This window comes from Neolamprologus multifasciatus, chromosome 12 (genome assembly GCF_963576455.1).
Source record: "Neolamprologus multifasciatus chromosome 12, fNeoMul1.2, whole genome shotgun sequence".
NCBI classification, from domain to species: domain Eukaryota; kingdom Metazoa; phylum Chordata; class Actinopteri; order Cichliformes; family Cichlidae; genus Neolamprologus; species Neolamprologus multifasciatus.
The window spans coordinates 31,615,637-31,631,767 of NC_140450.1; the positions used below are offsets into that span (position 1 = coordinate 31,615,637).

The window sequence follows — 16,131 nt, forward strand, 5'->3', positions numbered from 1 at the left end:
TGATAAAAGACTTTTTATGTAGCATTTTCAGCTCATTAGCAATGTAGCCATTATTCAGTGCAAAAAGGAGAAAGGTTTAATGATCTTACCACTGTGCATCCATTGTACAGGTTGTGCTGGTCCTTATGAGCGTGAGCACAAAAGTCCATGCAAGCAGTGATTCCAGAGAATGGACGGCCTTCCTTCAAGCCCAGCCTGCATTCAGGAGCTTTGGACTCTGTCTGGCACTGAAGTAAAGGACAGAGGTAGCATTAAACCAGCTATAGGAAGTGACTAATTTCTGCATTCTTAAAATACACAGAAACACAACACTTAAGATTGCTTCCTTTCTCAAAGCCAAGTCCTCACAGGTGTACTAAATCATAAGGTAATAATGCATGCGAGTTGGTTTTGCGTCTTTAGAAACATCTCCTGCTGAGATCTTCTTTCCTATGTTGGTTTGCTAACAGACGTGTGCCTGTGCAACACACCTGGTTACTGTAGGCTTGTGGTGCTAGTTGCTTGTACACAGGAGCCACCTCAGTTGCCAGTTGCTGGAAGTTATCCCTGAGTTTTCCCTCCTGATGATGAAAACATGAATCACAGGTCAGACAAAACTATAAAGTGGTATCTTAAAATTTACCGATACTATTCTGAAAAGAACAAGACGAGAAAAGAATTTTGAAATAAAAATAATAATATTAATCTTCTCATTTGCATACATATGTACTCATACAATGCTTGTAAAAAGGCAGCTGTCGCGTGATGAGTACCTCTTCAGGGTGTTCTCCCTGTAACCTGAACTTTCGCGGCATTTTGCTTCGTGCGTACTTGCAGCCGTTAAAGTACATACTCCATGAGCAACCAAAAGAGAAGGAAGCACCACAAGTTTCAGGATCCTTGCCTTGACAGGCACAAGTACGGCTGTAGGGGGAGACAGAGAGCACACTGAGCTTCATTCATAGAAGACGTGCAGTCTGGCATGTTTTACTACCTCGTGTGCACCACTGTAATTGAGAGTGTTAGCGAGACGGTTTCATTTGAAGCAATCAATGTTGAATGGTGTTACAGCAGATCATCTTAGACTTAAGCCACACATTTTAATAATGTCCGGTTTTATTAAAATTGCTTTATATGTCAAAGTTACTGTATGTTACACACATATTGGGGGGAAACACAAAGGCAGCTTCAGTGCCTACACAGAAGATATTTCTCCATCCCAGATGGTGAGTGGTTCACATATCTAAGCCACCAGACACGGGGGTGTGTTAACATGTACTCATGGTTAGCTGAAGGGCTGGGTACTAGGTGAACAGTGTAACACAGAACAAAATGTACACATTTCATTTTTGTCTTAAAATTCACTTTTATGTCATGAATATGAACTTTGGACAAATTTGATCCGGTCAGGATATTTTCCACACTTCTCCACTGCTTCTAACTAAGCATTCTGAACATGCAAAGAGGCTGGACACATGACTGACTAGCAGTGAATGTAATGAACAATAACCTGTGCTTTCACACATGGGTGAAACGCCACTGTGCCTTTGTACTAGAGAGTTGGGAGGTTTAAGACAGACATTACTGTTGTCACACGCACTTCTGTCTAAGGATGTTTATAAATGTTCAGGACAACCATGTGTGGCATGTGTGAAAAAGATACCCAGCGTTTAAACACCATCTGCTTCAAAAATCAATATATTAAAAAGTCCATCCATTTGCTGACAGACATCCAGACTGTTTCTGTACATATTCACATGAAAAACTAGCCATCCCCTACTCACTCCTCATTGAGGCCACAGCGTCGGCTGGTGGGGTTGCCATGTTTGGTGAGCGTGTCTGTGACCTCTCTGTACAGTTGGTCAGCCAGGGCCCTCGGTACACCTTCCCAGGCTATAATGACGACGATGATGACAGCATTGTCACAGCGATGGCCTGCACGTTGCCTCACCAGACACAGCAGCTTCTCTTTCTCGCTGCCTCTACGGATCACCTGACAGGAAACACAGCTTGTGAGCTTTTACTCGCACACAAAAATCCAATGCTAATAAAGTCAAATACAATTTCATGTTCCAAGAGCTCCTTGTAGTTCCTGCATTTGGCCAGCAGATGTCCAGCACACCCATACATTTTGATATAGTGACAAACCAGACATAGTTGAGGGTTACATTTTATTTAAGAAGGATATTTACTCCTTGAACTAAAGTTCTGTGACTGAATACCAGTTCTTTAAGTCAGCTTCCTAGTCTTTATGTCTTAAAACACACCCAAACAGTCACCCTCCCTCAGCAGGGTGGTTGTTTTGAATCCATAAAGTCATTAGCAGGATGTGTCAGGGGTGACACAGGAGAGGAGGCCAGGCAGTTGTCACAGAGTGAGACCTCCTACTGATTTGCTCACTGGGGATGGCAACTCGCCTGTGTGTCTCCCCAGGGCCCCTCACTATACAAACATGCACACACACTCACACGCCACATAAATTGCTTGTTGACAGGCTGTCAGTGTTGTCAGGTGGGATAAACACTGAAAAAAAAACCCTCACTCTCACTTTTTTATCTTTCACTTGAACTGACACAAATGTTAGCACCCGGTCAGCCTCTCTTTACTCTTAGGGCCTTCGTTGGTCAAAGCCCATTGGTCGCTTTGTGCACTGCTGGAGATACCATCGAAAAGCGTCACAGGTACCTGCTGCAGTATTCTCCTGAACAATAGGCGTCGCTCCACATCAGCGCTGATACAGGAGAAGACGAAGGCAAAACTGGAAGCAAAGCCTCATCTTTTCAAACTGCTGCAGCATATCCCACGGTATAATCTATGTACCGCTGAGCTTCTGTATTCATCATTAAAACCTAGGTAAAAATGACACGATTGTACATGCGTGTCTTCAACCCGATTGCAGCTGTAGCACCATGTAACAAGAGTCAAGAGGTGCACAACAGCAGCTAGGGCGTCAACTCTTTTTGACCGGTGCTGTTCACCACATACACATAGGGTATAACAGGCTCTTTAGTGTAACATTCATTTATAAAATTAACATCATTTTTACTGATGCATGAATCAAACGAGCAGTAAACTTCTTATAGACTTCAGCTCAAGATACTACTCCCCTGGCTGTTAGAAAGGCACTTAGCACTGGTTTCACTTTTCAGACCCAAAAGCTATGATATGTCCCTCCTTTATATACAGTGTAGGGACATGTCTCTCAACACTATTGCTTACTGTCTGTTGTAGGCATCTATGTTGGAAGTTATCCAGCATTTTTCAAAACCGCATTTTGGATGTGCTTTGATGCTACTTACCCACTTAGCAATAGGACATCCGTGGGAACTCTTTCCCTCTTTGCCTGTGTAAACCACCTTTTCAATCCGGATGGCTTCCCCCTTCTCTCCAAACCTGCATACAAAGAGAAGCAATTTACTGTTTTACTGCATGTCTGACTTTAGTGTTGTGACACAAAAACCTGACACTCTCAATGTCCTACATATAAAAACACACTGCAGTCATTTCTATGTTTTGTCTCTGTAGAGAAACCAAACCAACCACAAGGAACTGGAGCATTTAAATACTGAACCTTCATGTTTTGCTGCACGGGACTTGTTATGCTCATTTCCAGCTCCATGTAACTAGAAAAGTTACATTTCAAAATATTCCTTGTTTATCTCAAGTCAGACTTGATGAAGACCCCTAAATTCATTCACTGTGTAGAACAAACTGTTCAGCTTCCTTTAAGCCAGCTTTATTCTGAATAGCTACCGTCTCACAAACAGAAGGCCTAAATCTCAGGTGGGTGTGGCGTTCATGCAGCCAGTTCTCTGTACCCGTGAGATGGTCATATTCAGGATATCCACTCTCACTGACATCACACAGATCCAAAAGTAGAAAAATGGTGTGAAAAGGAGCATTCAGAGAAGCGTGAACGCCTGAACCTTCAAAAAGAAACTGCATATTCTGACCTTATTCTTTGAATTTTACAGAACTGACTGTAACAGCAACCAAGGAAGGTCACCTTTAAGAGCTATACTCAAACCCTCCAAAAGACTACACACATGTAGTTAGGTGCAGGTACAGTTTTTAAAGGTACTGTGTTTCAAAAAATGTTGTAAAACTGGGAAAACTTTCCAGTTTGTCCATGTGTTCAAAAACCACGGAAAAGTGTGACATTGCTGATTAAGAGAGCAGAAAAATATGCTGGTCAAACGCTATTGGTACCAAAACACAATAACTATGGACAATGAACTCAGTAGCACCTGATCAGTAACAGGAGATTTCAGATTTCCACTGAGGGATATTAATCAAAGGTTTCTTATTGCCACAAGTGACCTCATCAACAGTGGTTGTCTGCCTCTAAGTAGTCTGAGGGAGTAGCATTATATGTCAATCCTGACAAAAACAAGTCAACTTGATTAGGAGTGCATGTTCACAGTCCTCTGCTGAGATTCACACAAGCATGGCAAAGTAAATCTGATCCCTTAGCTTCCAAAACAACTCAGGCCAAAAGGACTTCTCTTGGACGTATTTCTGTGCTGATAGGAGCTTGACTGCATTAGCAATTGTACACAAACATTTCTGTTTGTTTTCGTGTCCTAATGGTGCGTGGTGTGTATTTCTGCAGGTCTGTTTGTAGTTGCACAGGAGGACAGAGGGGGTCAGAGGTTGCACCGGGGCGCGGGTATGTCACTGGGCCTTGTCAGATGTTTGTTCACAGATCATATCAGGTCTCCTGTCAGCCAGATACCTGCCATTGTGAAAGCCTCAGCCTTGAGCAGATTTGGCATGGCAGTGAATACGCCGTGCACCTCCTGAATAGGAATCACCCTGAGGTGGCTGAGAAAGTGGGAGGGGATTAGGCTCTGTCACCACAGGGGTGGCTGGCTAGGGTGAGGGGTAGGTCAAAGGTCAGCCAGGGAGTATAGGGGCTTAACATCTTGCGTCATCTTTCAAATGACAAAAAGTGGACTCTGGTTGAACACTCCCTCCCCTACTCAAGCTGCGCTCTCTGGGAGCTAATGGCTCATTGGCCCTACAGAAATCCAGCCTCTCAATGAATAGCAACTAGTACAGCATTCGGCATTGTGAAAATGAAGCTTAACACAAGTTAAAACAAAAAAAAAAGAAGGTTAAAGTGTGTTTACATTCTGCAAAGAAAGATATTCATTAATTCAACCTTGAAAAGAGTTGTTTCGTGGCATGTTTCTGCAAGATAACCCAACAGCAATTTCATTACTGAGGCTGCAGCTGCAGTTTGCTTATTAAGGGTTCTATACATGAGATTACAGGAGCAAGCAATTATTTGTGGTGTAAAGATCAAGTGGAGTAATGGTGTTTCTATCAGAAAAGGAAGTCACACTTCCTCCGTGTGTTGCAATTTGAGCTTCTCTTTTCAGTGGTTAGGTAGCCGGTCTGGCTGCACATGATTCCCCCTCCCTCTAATGGGCTCATTATGCTCGTCCACCCAGCCTGTTGCGAATGGTACCGAAGACAAAAAGCGCCATCAAGTCCTCTGGCATAAGCTGCACTTTAGTGTCATTTTGGTTTCAGCTGGTCAAGCACTCAGCTTTTGCAATATTCCCCAAGTTGAAGACACGAGTGCACGATCATGTCAGTTTTGACCTCCAATTCAGTGATCTATCAGTACAGGAGAGTTACAGAGATTATACAGTCTGAGGCTTTCTGGAAAAACGTTCCCTTTGCTTCCAGTTTTCACTTCTTCTACCCATACACCTGACGTAGAGGTTTAGTATGGGTGTCGCTATCGCTCAGGATAACACTGCAGCGAGTACTCGCACCCTCAGTACTGGTATAAATGGTATGTGTGGATACTTTGCTGTTTGTGTGCAATACTGCCAATACGTGGAGCATAATGGGCCCATAAAGGTGTTCTACCTTCCCATCCTCCCTGCATTTATAAAGGGAATACGAGTATTTAAAATCACATTACTTTGCTCTCTAAAATGCCCTTTAGAAATAAAAGCATTTAGAAAAAAAGATCTTTAATAATGTTATTTACCTAATTTATATGCACATCTACACATATACCATCTATTTATATAGATGCACATGTGACAACACATTTTTTATCTTTAATTTGTGACATTTCTTGTGAAATTTTAAGTTTCACACAAACCAAACTCATTTTTATATCTACATTATTCATAAATAAGGTTACCCATCTCTCTGTCTCTCCTCACTGCTTCAATGTTCATTTTTTCCTCCATATTTTATTGTATTTTGTCATCAGTTATTCTTCCTTCTGTGTTCTTCCCATTATCAGCTGTCATCTGCTGCTAATCCTGTGCTTTTTGCTCTGCCTGTGATATGCTGATGATGCTGATATTTCCTGTTCCTCCTACTAGATTCTAGGTCACAGATTCCCTAAGGACAAAATGTGAGGAGGAGGACTCATGAGAAGAGAAGAGAAGAGAAGAGAAGAGAAGAGAAGAGAGGAGAGGAGAAGAAGAGAGAAGAGAAGAGAAGAGAAGAGAAGAAGAGAGAAGAGAAGAGAAGAGAAGAGAAGAGAAGAGAAGAGAAGTGAAGAGAAGAGAAGAGAAGAGAAGAAGAGAGAAGAGAAGAGAAGAGAAGAGAAGAAGAGAAGAGAAGAGAGAGAAGAAGAGAGAAGAGAAGTGAAGAGAAGAGAATTGAAGAGAAGAGAAGAGAAGAAGAGAGAAGAGAAGAGATGAAGAGAAGAGAAGAGAAGTGAAGAGAAGAGAATTGAAGAGAAGAGAAGAGAAGAAGAGAGAAGAGAAGAGAAGAGAAGAGAAGAAGAGAGAAGAGAAGAGAAGAGAGAAGAGAAGAGAAGAGAAGAGAAGAAGAGAGAAGAGAAGTGAAGAGAAGAGAAGAAGTGAAGAGAAGAGAAGAGAAGAGAAGAAGAGAGAAGAGAAGTGAAGAGAAGAGAATTGAAGAGAAGAGAAGAAGAGAGAAGAGAAGTGAAGAGAAGAGAATTGAAGAGAAGAGAAGAGAAGAAGAGAGAAGAGAAGAGAAGAAGAGAGAAGAGAAGAGAAGAGAAGAGAAGAGAGGAGAGAAGAGAAGAGAAGAGAAGAGAAGAGAGAAGAGAGAAGAGAAGAGAAGAGAAGAGAAGAGAGGAGAGAAGAGAAGAGAAGAGAAGAGAAGAGAAGAGAAGAGAAGAGAAGAGAGGAGAGAAGAGAAGAGAAGAGAAGAGAAGAGAAGAGAAGAGAAGAGAAGAGAAGAGAAGAGAAGAGAAGAGAAGAGAGGAGAGAATATACCTTGTCTCCATCAGGGTTCGTATGGAAGTCACGGTAGGTCCAGATCCCAAGTGATTGTAGTAGGGCCCTTCATCTTTTTCAATTATGTGCTCTGGGGGGAAGACAGTACAGAGTAAGAACACAACATTTTATCTGAAAAAATGACATCTTGCATCATCAATTGACAATAAACACTGAATTTTACAGTGTATCAGTGATTCCACTACAGCATGAATTCAACACAGAATCAGAACAAGATTGGGTAATATAGTCACTGCTGTTCAAATCTATAGCTTTGGTGGTAATATCCCCTAACATCAGCCTATTTAAAACAGTTTCTCTTTTGAATTTGAATCTTTGGTTTTATAAACATTTTTGCCTTTCACATTGACTAAAAATTTTACATCTAAGCCCCAATTCCTACTGAACAAACTCTTGGATCTGAGTGTCACTTAAATTGCACACAGAGAAGACTTGAAAAGTACAGCGTGGCTTTGCATGTTCTCACATGTTGTAGTGTTTTGTAAAAGGACAAAGGTACAGCGGATGTGCTTTGATGTATTTCTGGCGAAACTCAAAGATATTTTCTTTGTAGGTAAAGCCAGATCTTCTATGAGAAGCATGTGAAAGTAGAGCTCATTGTGACATCCAGTTCAAACACACGTTCACACACACAGGGAGTGGTGTGGGGAGCAAAACATGGTGAAGCAGAAGCTTTTTGAGGTAGTGTGTGACTCAGTATGTAGGGATGTTTAGAGGGAGTGTTAGTGTGTGTGTTTTGTGTACATCTGAGGTGATGTTGTGCATGAGTATGTGTGAGCATTTGACCATTCCCCTGCACAAAACCTATGGTTTTAAACCACACCCTATGACTTCAGTGTTACATTTTCTATGAGATACTGTGCAGATTAATGGTATGATGGCCTCGAGGAATTTCGCATTGCCCAGCTGTATCAGCTAACTGTGGGTTGTTAAACTAACATTGTGTTGTTCTTGCTCTTGTATCATTTCTAAAGTACAACTGTGGATGACAACGTTACCAAAAATGCCCTTAATGCGCTCCACACTATCAGATGACTATCTGAAATGCGGTCTTCCACTCTGTGTGTATGTTGTGTTTGTATGTGTGTGTGGTTGTGTCCAGAGGCAACATGAGGTCACATTCTGCTGCTGGTGAAAGGAGGCTCCAGGGCGTGGTTCATGGCAGGAAATGGAGTAGTCATAGTCCATTTATGTGCAAAGAAAAAAAAAGTGTGTGTGTATGTATATACTGTATCCTGTCTGTGTTAAAAACAACCCATTCCTATGCAGTGTTATGCTATACTGCTTAGAAAAGGAAATGTGTAACATAATTATGAAGGTTTGTTGTTTGTTGGTCTTTACCCCTAGTAACACCACATGGTTAGCAAGTGTGTGTCATTGACGCTGCTCTTCCCACTGCTGTGCACAGATGCAACACAATTTTATGGACCAGGCCTTTCCATCCCAAATCCACACCCAGCAAACTGACAGCTGAAAAACTGTCAGTTTACCCGTTTTCTCCACGTCTAGTCTTGGTTGTAAAACAACTCGTCCGACCAGCCAACCTAACCCCTGGATACACTTCTTGGGCTTTCTGAGTCAGTCACACAACAATGCATGCAATACAATGTACGTGCAATACAAAAGATTCCATAAATTACACATGCATATGCGTAAATAACATAAACATATTTATATTTGTTTGAAAAATGGGAGTCCTAAAACTAGTTTGTGTACATCGAGTGGCTGTTGTGTGGCTGTTAGATCACAATCGATTTTTAATCAAAGTTGTCAATCAAATGTTGCAGTAAAATAAGTTTTCTGTATTATGCTTATATCACAAAAATGATTTTTTTTTTTTCCTTGCTGTTGTAGGCGGAAACAGTGACAACATCTATCTGTCTATGGTATAGTTTTGCCATCATACAGTGACAAGTGTTGCCTGGGAGATAAAATCAATGTGGGCAACTGGTACACAGTAACTCCAAGAAACAGGTTGTCATTTCTTAATAGCCTGTCTGAGAACACAGTCTCTCGTTATTTGGTTTGTGTGTCGAGTTAATAAACTATTATCCACATTAGCTAACGCAGCAATATTCAGATTTACTGAGTTATTAATTAATGACTTACTGAGACACTATGCATTAGAATAATGTGAGTGTAGTCTAACAAATTAAATCTCCAGCATATAATGTCTTTAAATGAAACATTTCAACTGTAGGACCACCTACTTGGTTGTAAATAAATAGGCTTCCCTAAGCAGGGTGCTACCCAAACTATGGGACTGAACTCCATTCTGTCTAACAAAGGCTCTGTTCTGCTTGCTTGCAAGACCCAAACCCACACAAAAGAGTCCTTCTGCCACCACTGCCATTGTTCCTGCATGTTGCCTTTATTGCCCCTCACTGTCACAGTCTAGATGGTCACTACCACGCACCCTGGCAACTTGCACATTCTTTCTTAGCTGCAACCAACCAGAAAACCAGAAAGAACTGGGTCGGGAAAGGGGTGAAAAAATCTAAAAGTCAATCTGTTTAGATCAATAAGCAAAGTGAAATGCTTACAATGGCCACATAATATGCGGATTACTTTAGTGGAGGAATAAAACATTTCCAAAGACAATGAAATGTGCTCAAATTGACAAAGACTCAAATTGATCTCTAGTCAGAGATTAATAAGTAATGTTTGCAGAAGACTGATTATTGTTAGACTAGTTCTAATTTGTGTCTGAAATGCACTTTGTGGATGGAAAGTAAGCTGTGTGACCATCAGCAGAGGCTGAGACTGATGCAAAAACTTACCCACGCAGGTGCAGGTGGGAAACTCTGCCTGAAGATCCTTGGAAGGAGTACTTAGCAAGCTCTTAGTGGGTGTGTCAAGATAGCGTAAAGGAGAGTCCAGGAAGCCTTTGAGAGATGGAGAAGAGGGCACACCTTCCTTAGTTGGTGTGTCCTCCTCAGAAAAGCAGGTGGTGGACAATACTGTTATATCACCAGAGGATTCAATTTTCATTCGTTTTGACAGCGGAGAAGCTGGCATGCTAAAAGTATCCTGCACCACTCTGGACTGCTGCTGCCTCTCCACTATATCTTCCTGTTTCAGAGGAACTTGAACAGACTCCCTGTGCTGCATCTCCATAGGGCGTTCTGCAGATGCCTGGCTCAAGGATGCCTCACTTTGGGTCCTGGACTCATCTTTGCTCATTCCCATCTGATGATCTCGATGAGGTGTGGGGGTGGGTTGACTTGTGGAAATTAAGGGAAGTGGCTGGGAGGTGGATAATGATGCAGGACTGAGGTCCTGAGGACTGCTCAGGGATTCATTCCCTGACTTTGGGGCTGTAGCAGTCTCCTCCACGGGCTGACTGGCAGATATGTCTGGAACTGAGTCCCCAAATTCAGCCTCAAACTGGCGGATCAACTCTTCGTACTTCGGGTCCAAGTTAAAGACGCTTGGTACATTTGAGGTGCTGGGTGAGGATGTGGAGGTCATAGGTGTCATGGTGCTGGTATTACTGGAGGCCAGGCTGCCCATCTCTTCTGACTTATTGTGAGCTGCAAGGCCCACAGGTGGGAGTAGAGGGCCCAGCTGGGCTGGAGTGTTTTCTGATGGAACAGAAACAGTGGAAGTGGGTGTCATTGAGGAATTGAAAATGGATACCTGAGATTGGGCTGGGGCAGGGAGGCCTGCAGCAGCAGCAGCCTGAGTGAAGTTACTGTGGAGGGGAAGTTGGTCGAGTGAACCTAGTTGCAGTTTGGCCAGGGGTGCGGATCTGTCCATCATGTGGACCGGTGGTTTCTGTATGGTGATCTGAGTCTGAGGCAGAAAGGTTGGCATGGAGGCTTTCTGTTTGGGCTTCTTGATGATTATCTGTTTGGGTTTGGGGAGGGGAGGACCCAAAAACGTCTCAGTCATAGCTTTAAGACCAGGAGATCCTTGGCTGATTTTTTTCCTCTTGGGTTCCTGTTTGATGGCCAGATGTGACAGGGCCTCTGCATCCATCTGTGGCCACCATTTTTTCAAATTTTGGCAAGCCAGAGGCCCACGTGGGCCAACGCCTCCAAAGCCAGAGGGGTGGTTTGAGAAAAGATTCCTCTTGTAGTGAAGGTGCTGTTGTAGAGCTGCCTGAGTGGAGTGGCTAATGGCTGCTTGGCCAGGAGAGATGGGAGTGCCAGGGTAGTGCTGACCCTGGTGCTGACCATTAGCCATACCATAATGTCCCATGGAGGCAGGGTGATGATAGTGGTCAGCAGAGTCTGACTCTTGTTTTATCCTGACCAATGCCGGGTTATCCTGGGCCTGGACAGTCCCATTCTGGTTCAAGCTAAGTTGTTGCGAAGCTGGAAGCTTAAAAGGAATTTTGCTAAACTTGCTACTTGTGTCACCAAGCAGCTGTTTGAGCTCTGACATGGGGTCTGAGCTACTATGAGGTGCAGTGGCAAGGTGAGACTGAGGCTCAGACTTCACACACATCCATGGATTTCTGTGTTCAGATCCTGTGCCTGAGGCTTGCTGCCACTGCTGGGGATTCGGGTTGAAGCCTGGTGGTTTTCCCTGACACGGGAAGGGAGAGGTAGAGGACTGGACAGGGGTAACATGGGGTGGATGGCCCTGGGATTGGGGTCTGTGGTGCTCACATGACTCTAGGGCCTGCTGGCTAGTTTGTAGTCCTGGAGGGACAGACTGAGAGCGTGAAGAAGATGAGTAGGTGCCAGAAGAGGATAGGATCATGCCAATGCCATTAAGAGGCTGAGATGTGGTGTTTTGGTTGTGTTGATGGTGATGGAGGTTATTTGTGTAGGGGGTAGAGGCAGTTTGTGGGCTAGTACCAGATAACTGTGTCAGAGCATCTATGGCGATGGCTGTCTGAAGACTGATGTTCTTCTCCTTGGCTATGGAGAGCACCTGTGGCGAGCAAGGAATCGGTGGTTTGGAGCAGGACACTTGATCTGGGTGAGGGCCTCGGGTTTCCTGTTGCTGCTGGGAGCATGAAATAGACAGACGGTGGCCACCATTTACTTGTTGGTAGGTCTGAGAGTGATGCAGCAAATGGGGTTGCTCTATGCGAGGTTGTAAATGTGAGGGAGTATCAACCAGTTTGTGGGAGCCTTGATCCTCATTGGTTGCTAATTTTATCTTCTTTTCCAGCCATTCAAGGTAGTCTGGACAGTCAGGCCCATCACAGTCACAATTGGGAGGCTTGTGTCCATGTTTTGCTTGGCTCAGTGCTTTCTGTAAGGTCTCCAGGTCTTCTGAAGGTGGGCAGCTACCCTCAGGAGCCCTTGCAGAGATTCTAGCTTGAGCCTTCCCAGCGCCTGTTTCCTGGGTAAACTTCTCATACAAATAGGCTGTAGTAGCCTGCAAGAGGTGGCAGGAAGAGGAGGAAGAATGAGGCAGTGAGCCAGCAATAGCAGAAAAAGCCACCAGATTGTGAGCATCCTCCATGTCTGCATGGTGTACAGGTTCAGCAGGGGTTGCACCACACGTTTGCTGTTGTTGGGTGTCGCTGACCTTGCCATGTCCAGGCACCCAGCACTGCCTTGGCAGCACGCTTTCTGCACACTGCTGCTCTGTTTCTATAGATGGCTCACCATCATTAGGGTACTGATTCACCCCATTGGCCAGTTCCAGGCTCAGCGCGCCTTCCTGGAGGCGGTCATGTGACCCAATTTCCATCTGGCCTCCACTTCTGGGGCCATCCACTGAAGTAACTTTGTGAACAGTCTGAAAGACAAACACAGAGCACAGGTAATGAGGATGTGAAAAACAATGGATTCAGATGCACATCGTACACATTAGGTATGGCTTTAAAATAGTAATTGTGCTAAACTAGATTATCCTTTACTAAATGTACTCATGGCATTCAGTAGTTACTATTACAGTATTCCTTGGATGAGTATCAACCCAGTAATCCCAGACTCCATTCCCTTCTTTCCAGCTCTCATCCAGAGTTTGCCACCCACCTCTCACACATGCATAGCATAAAGTTTCTCCGGGTCACACCAGTAAGGCTGGTGTAAACTGAATTAACTCTTCCCATATTCAGTGGGCTTATTTTACAACTGGTAAGTCACAGGTCACGTGACAAAATTCCACAGTTGTTTATAAATGGACGTTCTACTTGAGATCAACTGGGCTATACAAAGCAGGCAGTGGTGTTAGGAGACATTGTGAGCCAGATGTGGGAAGCACAGAGAAAAGAAAATGCAGTACAAATCCACATCCTTGGACTGTTTTCATAATTTATTACTGGAAATGTAAAAAAAACACTGAGGACTTATCAGCATTTTACTCTTTTATCTCAAGAAACCAATAAGGGAAACAAGTCAAATGCTTAGTGTAGCTTTTCAGAAACACAATTACTTGATTAGAACATGTAAATGTTTATAATTTATAAATGTAAATTATAAAATAATAAATCAAATCAGATAGTGAAGAACTGGATTCCTTATGGCCTTCACTTCAAGAAATGTCTTCAGTTCTTTTATATACTAAGTGCCTGGATGTGTGCAGCACAGCTCTGTTTACTAGGTTTGTAGACTCATTTTTTTACAAGACCAAAATTAATTTCCTCTGAAACAAGACCTTAAATGGTAAACCCAAATTGGCCTGAATATCTAAAGATAATCTCCTGTCTAACAGCTACTCATCAGTAGATATAAATCAAGCTGAGCAAAGATCAAACTGCTATGGATGTTGAAAGTACAGTCATGAGATTTATCTGAGAGAACTGCTGACCAAGTGTGGATTTACAAAATACTGGTGTCCTTTGTTCAAGAGTGAAGAGACATTTTAACACAACCTCATGATTGAACAATACAGTTATTTTGTCATGACACCAACACAGAGGGTTTTAACCCCTGTATGTATGCACTGGTGTTTAGTTTGAATACACACTGGATATGCTCACAGTGAACACATGTATCATGTGATAAATGCTTATTTAAAGACCCATTCTATTTTTAGGAAGTTGGGGAAGGTCAAATAGTGAAAACAGAAGCAAACTGAAAACAATCTGCTTCCATGTCACCGCTTCTGAACCAGAATTTTCAGTATAAAATAAGACCAAAAACCTTTCTGTTTTTGTGATTTAAGCAACACTGTTATGTGGGACACCAGTGGCTGGTTTTAACTTTTGGTGGCAGTCCTATGTCCTACACCCAGAGATGTACAGGAACAGGAATATCAGGAGACCATGTTTTGCATCTTATTTGAATCTTTCCTACTGTGTGCTGCTTTGTTGTCCCTTTAATTCATTTCGTTGCGCTCTCTTTTCATCTGTGCTTCCACTTATTGGATAAGTGTAACAAAAGTCCCTGTTAACATTTAGGAAAAGAATGTGATTTGTGTTAAAAGACACACTTCACAACAGAAACCCTGCACATCATAAAGTGAAGTCTGCCTGGTGTGTTTAAATGTGATGCAAAGAGGCCTCATGAAAACAGGCTGCAAAAAGACAACTCATACATTTGTGAGTCAGACTTTAAGAGGTTTAAGAGGTTTTCCATCTGAGTGACCACATGCAACATTAATCATGTGATTATTGATTAGTTTTATGATTCAGATCATAGATTGTTATCATGTGGTCTTTTGGCTTGATCACGCGCGCTTAGTAGATTAAGCAGGCACAATACTTCCCAAGTCAGGTTTCACAGTTGATTTGATGCTGGGCTTGCATGGGAAGTGGTTGAAAAAGCAAATTCACTAGTTTAATTCAATAATTTACAGACACTCCCAAGCATCAAGCACCCAACAGCTATAGGAGGATAGCTTAAGTTATCATTTATACAGTAAATGCGCATTACTAATGGCCACATATTGCACATAACACTGCACAGAAATTGACCCATGATAGCACTTTTTTAATTCAATAACATAAACAGTTCCACGAGTCTTTGCTTTCTCTGACACAAAACTGTCCAGAATCCCAAGTGACTGCCCCTCTCAGCTTGCTACAGTACAGAGGGTCAACTCAGATACAGGACAATTAAAACACTGCTGCAGTTTTAAATCTGTGCTTTATTGTTTCTGCATTAGTTACTATGACATCCATCTCAAGTCAAAGCAAGCCATTTTTAGGGACATTTTGTGTGATGATTACTCATTTTAAGCTTTCAGTGTTTCCACATTGTTGAAACATGATCACTGAGCATGTACATATATGTAGTGACAGTGGCTTGTGCTATAAACCATGTGCTTCTCAAACATTAGTGTAGCAGTTCAGGAATTTGATTCACAAGTTTTCATTTCTGATTTCTGGTTTCTCCATATCTAAAATGACTGTAGGCTGTGAGGTTTTTCATAGTTTGACTTCCTTTTTTCAGAGATTGCAGCTCTATACTGTTATCTCTTTTCCTCCAAGTCAAAATGCCAACCTGCTCATCTTGAAATACATTTTCAAACTTTTTATTTTAGTCTGCTTGAACAATGGAACAAAATGTAAAGTGGTGTCGATCTTTCAAAAGTTATGTTGTTAAATTTGTCTAAATCTCAGTGATCTTAATACATTAAGTCCAGATGTGGTTTGCAAATAAAACCAGTGAGTGTACAATCCATTCAGTCTTCAGGTTAGTTCCTTGTAGATTATATTATAATGAATCCAGCAGAGAAGAAAAGCAAACAAAGATAATCCAAGGGCAGCTTCAGAAATCATTGACAGAGTTCATGTTGTTGCATTTGAACTTGCTCAGAGGTTCACGAGAGGGGGAAACAGTGGCACTATATGACTACATTAGATGTGCTAACAACACAGAGGGAAGTCTGCAGGCTGTATTACTGTAAATAGTAGAAATGCTTCAATTCGCACCTGCTGCATGCTTTGTGCAGTTGTGTTCAGTTTAAAGAGCCCAAAAAACTAGAAGATGCTTGAAGATCATGTCGCAGAGGAAGACGTTATTTGTTTTATGCATACACTTTTAAATATATAATGTAA

The 16,131-nt window shown here is 42.4% G+C and overlaps 1 protein-coding gene and 1 long non-coding RNA gene across 5 annotated transcripts in view; one reads left to right on the plus strand and one right to left on the minus strand.

Annotated features, from left to right (window-relative positions):
- The window catches only part of LOC146507314 (uncharacterized), a 192,811-nt gene that overhangs the window by 14,158 nt on the left and 162,522 nt on the right, over positions 1-16,131 (plus strand). The window lies entirely within an intron of this gene.
- tet3 (tet methylcytosine dioxygenase 3) overlaps positions 1-16,131 on the minus strand; it is a 50,125-nt gene that overhangs the window by 7,542 nt on the left and 26,452 nt on the right. For all 4 annotated transcript variants that reach the window (XM_085180660.1, XM_085180663.1, XM_085180661.1 and 1 more), the window contains 7 exons: positions 10,001-12,923; positions 7,200-7,290; positions 3,279-3,372; positions 1,764-1,972; positions 753-903; positions 471-560; positions 90-227 (listed from right to left, as the gene is read on the minus strand). In XM_085180660.1, the coding sequence (XP_085036786.1) occupies positions 90-227; positions 471-560; positions 753-903; positions 1,764-1,972; positions 3,279-3,372; positions 7,200-7,290; positions 10,001-12,923 (3,696 nt within the window). The remainder of the gene's footprint in view (positions 1-89; positions 228-470; positions 561-752; positions 904-1,763; positions 1,973-3,278; positions 3,373-7,199; positions 7,291-10,000; positions 12,924-16,131) is intronic.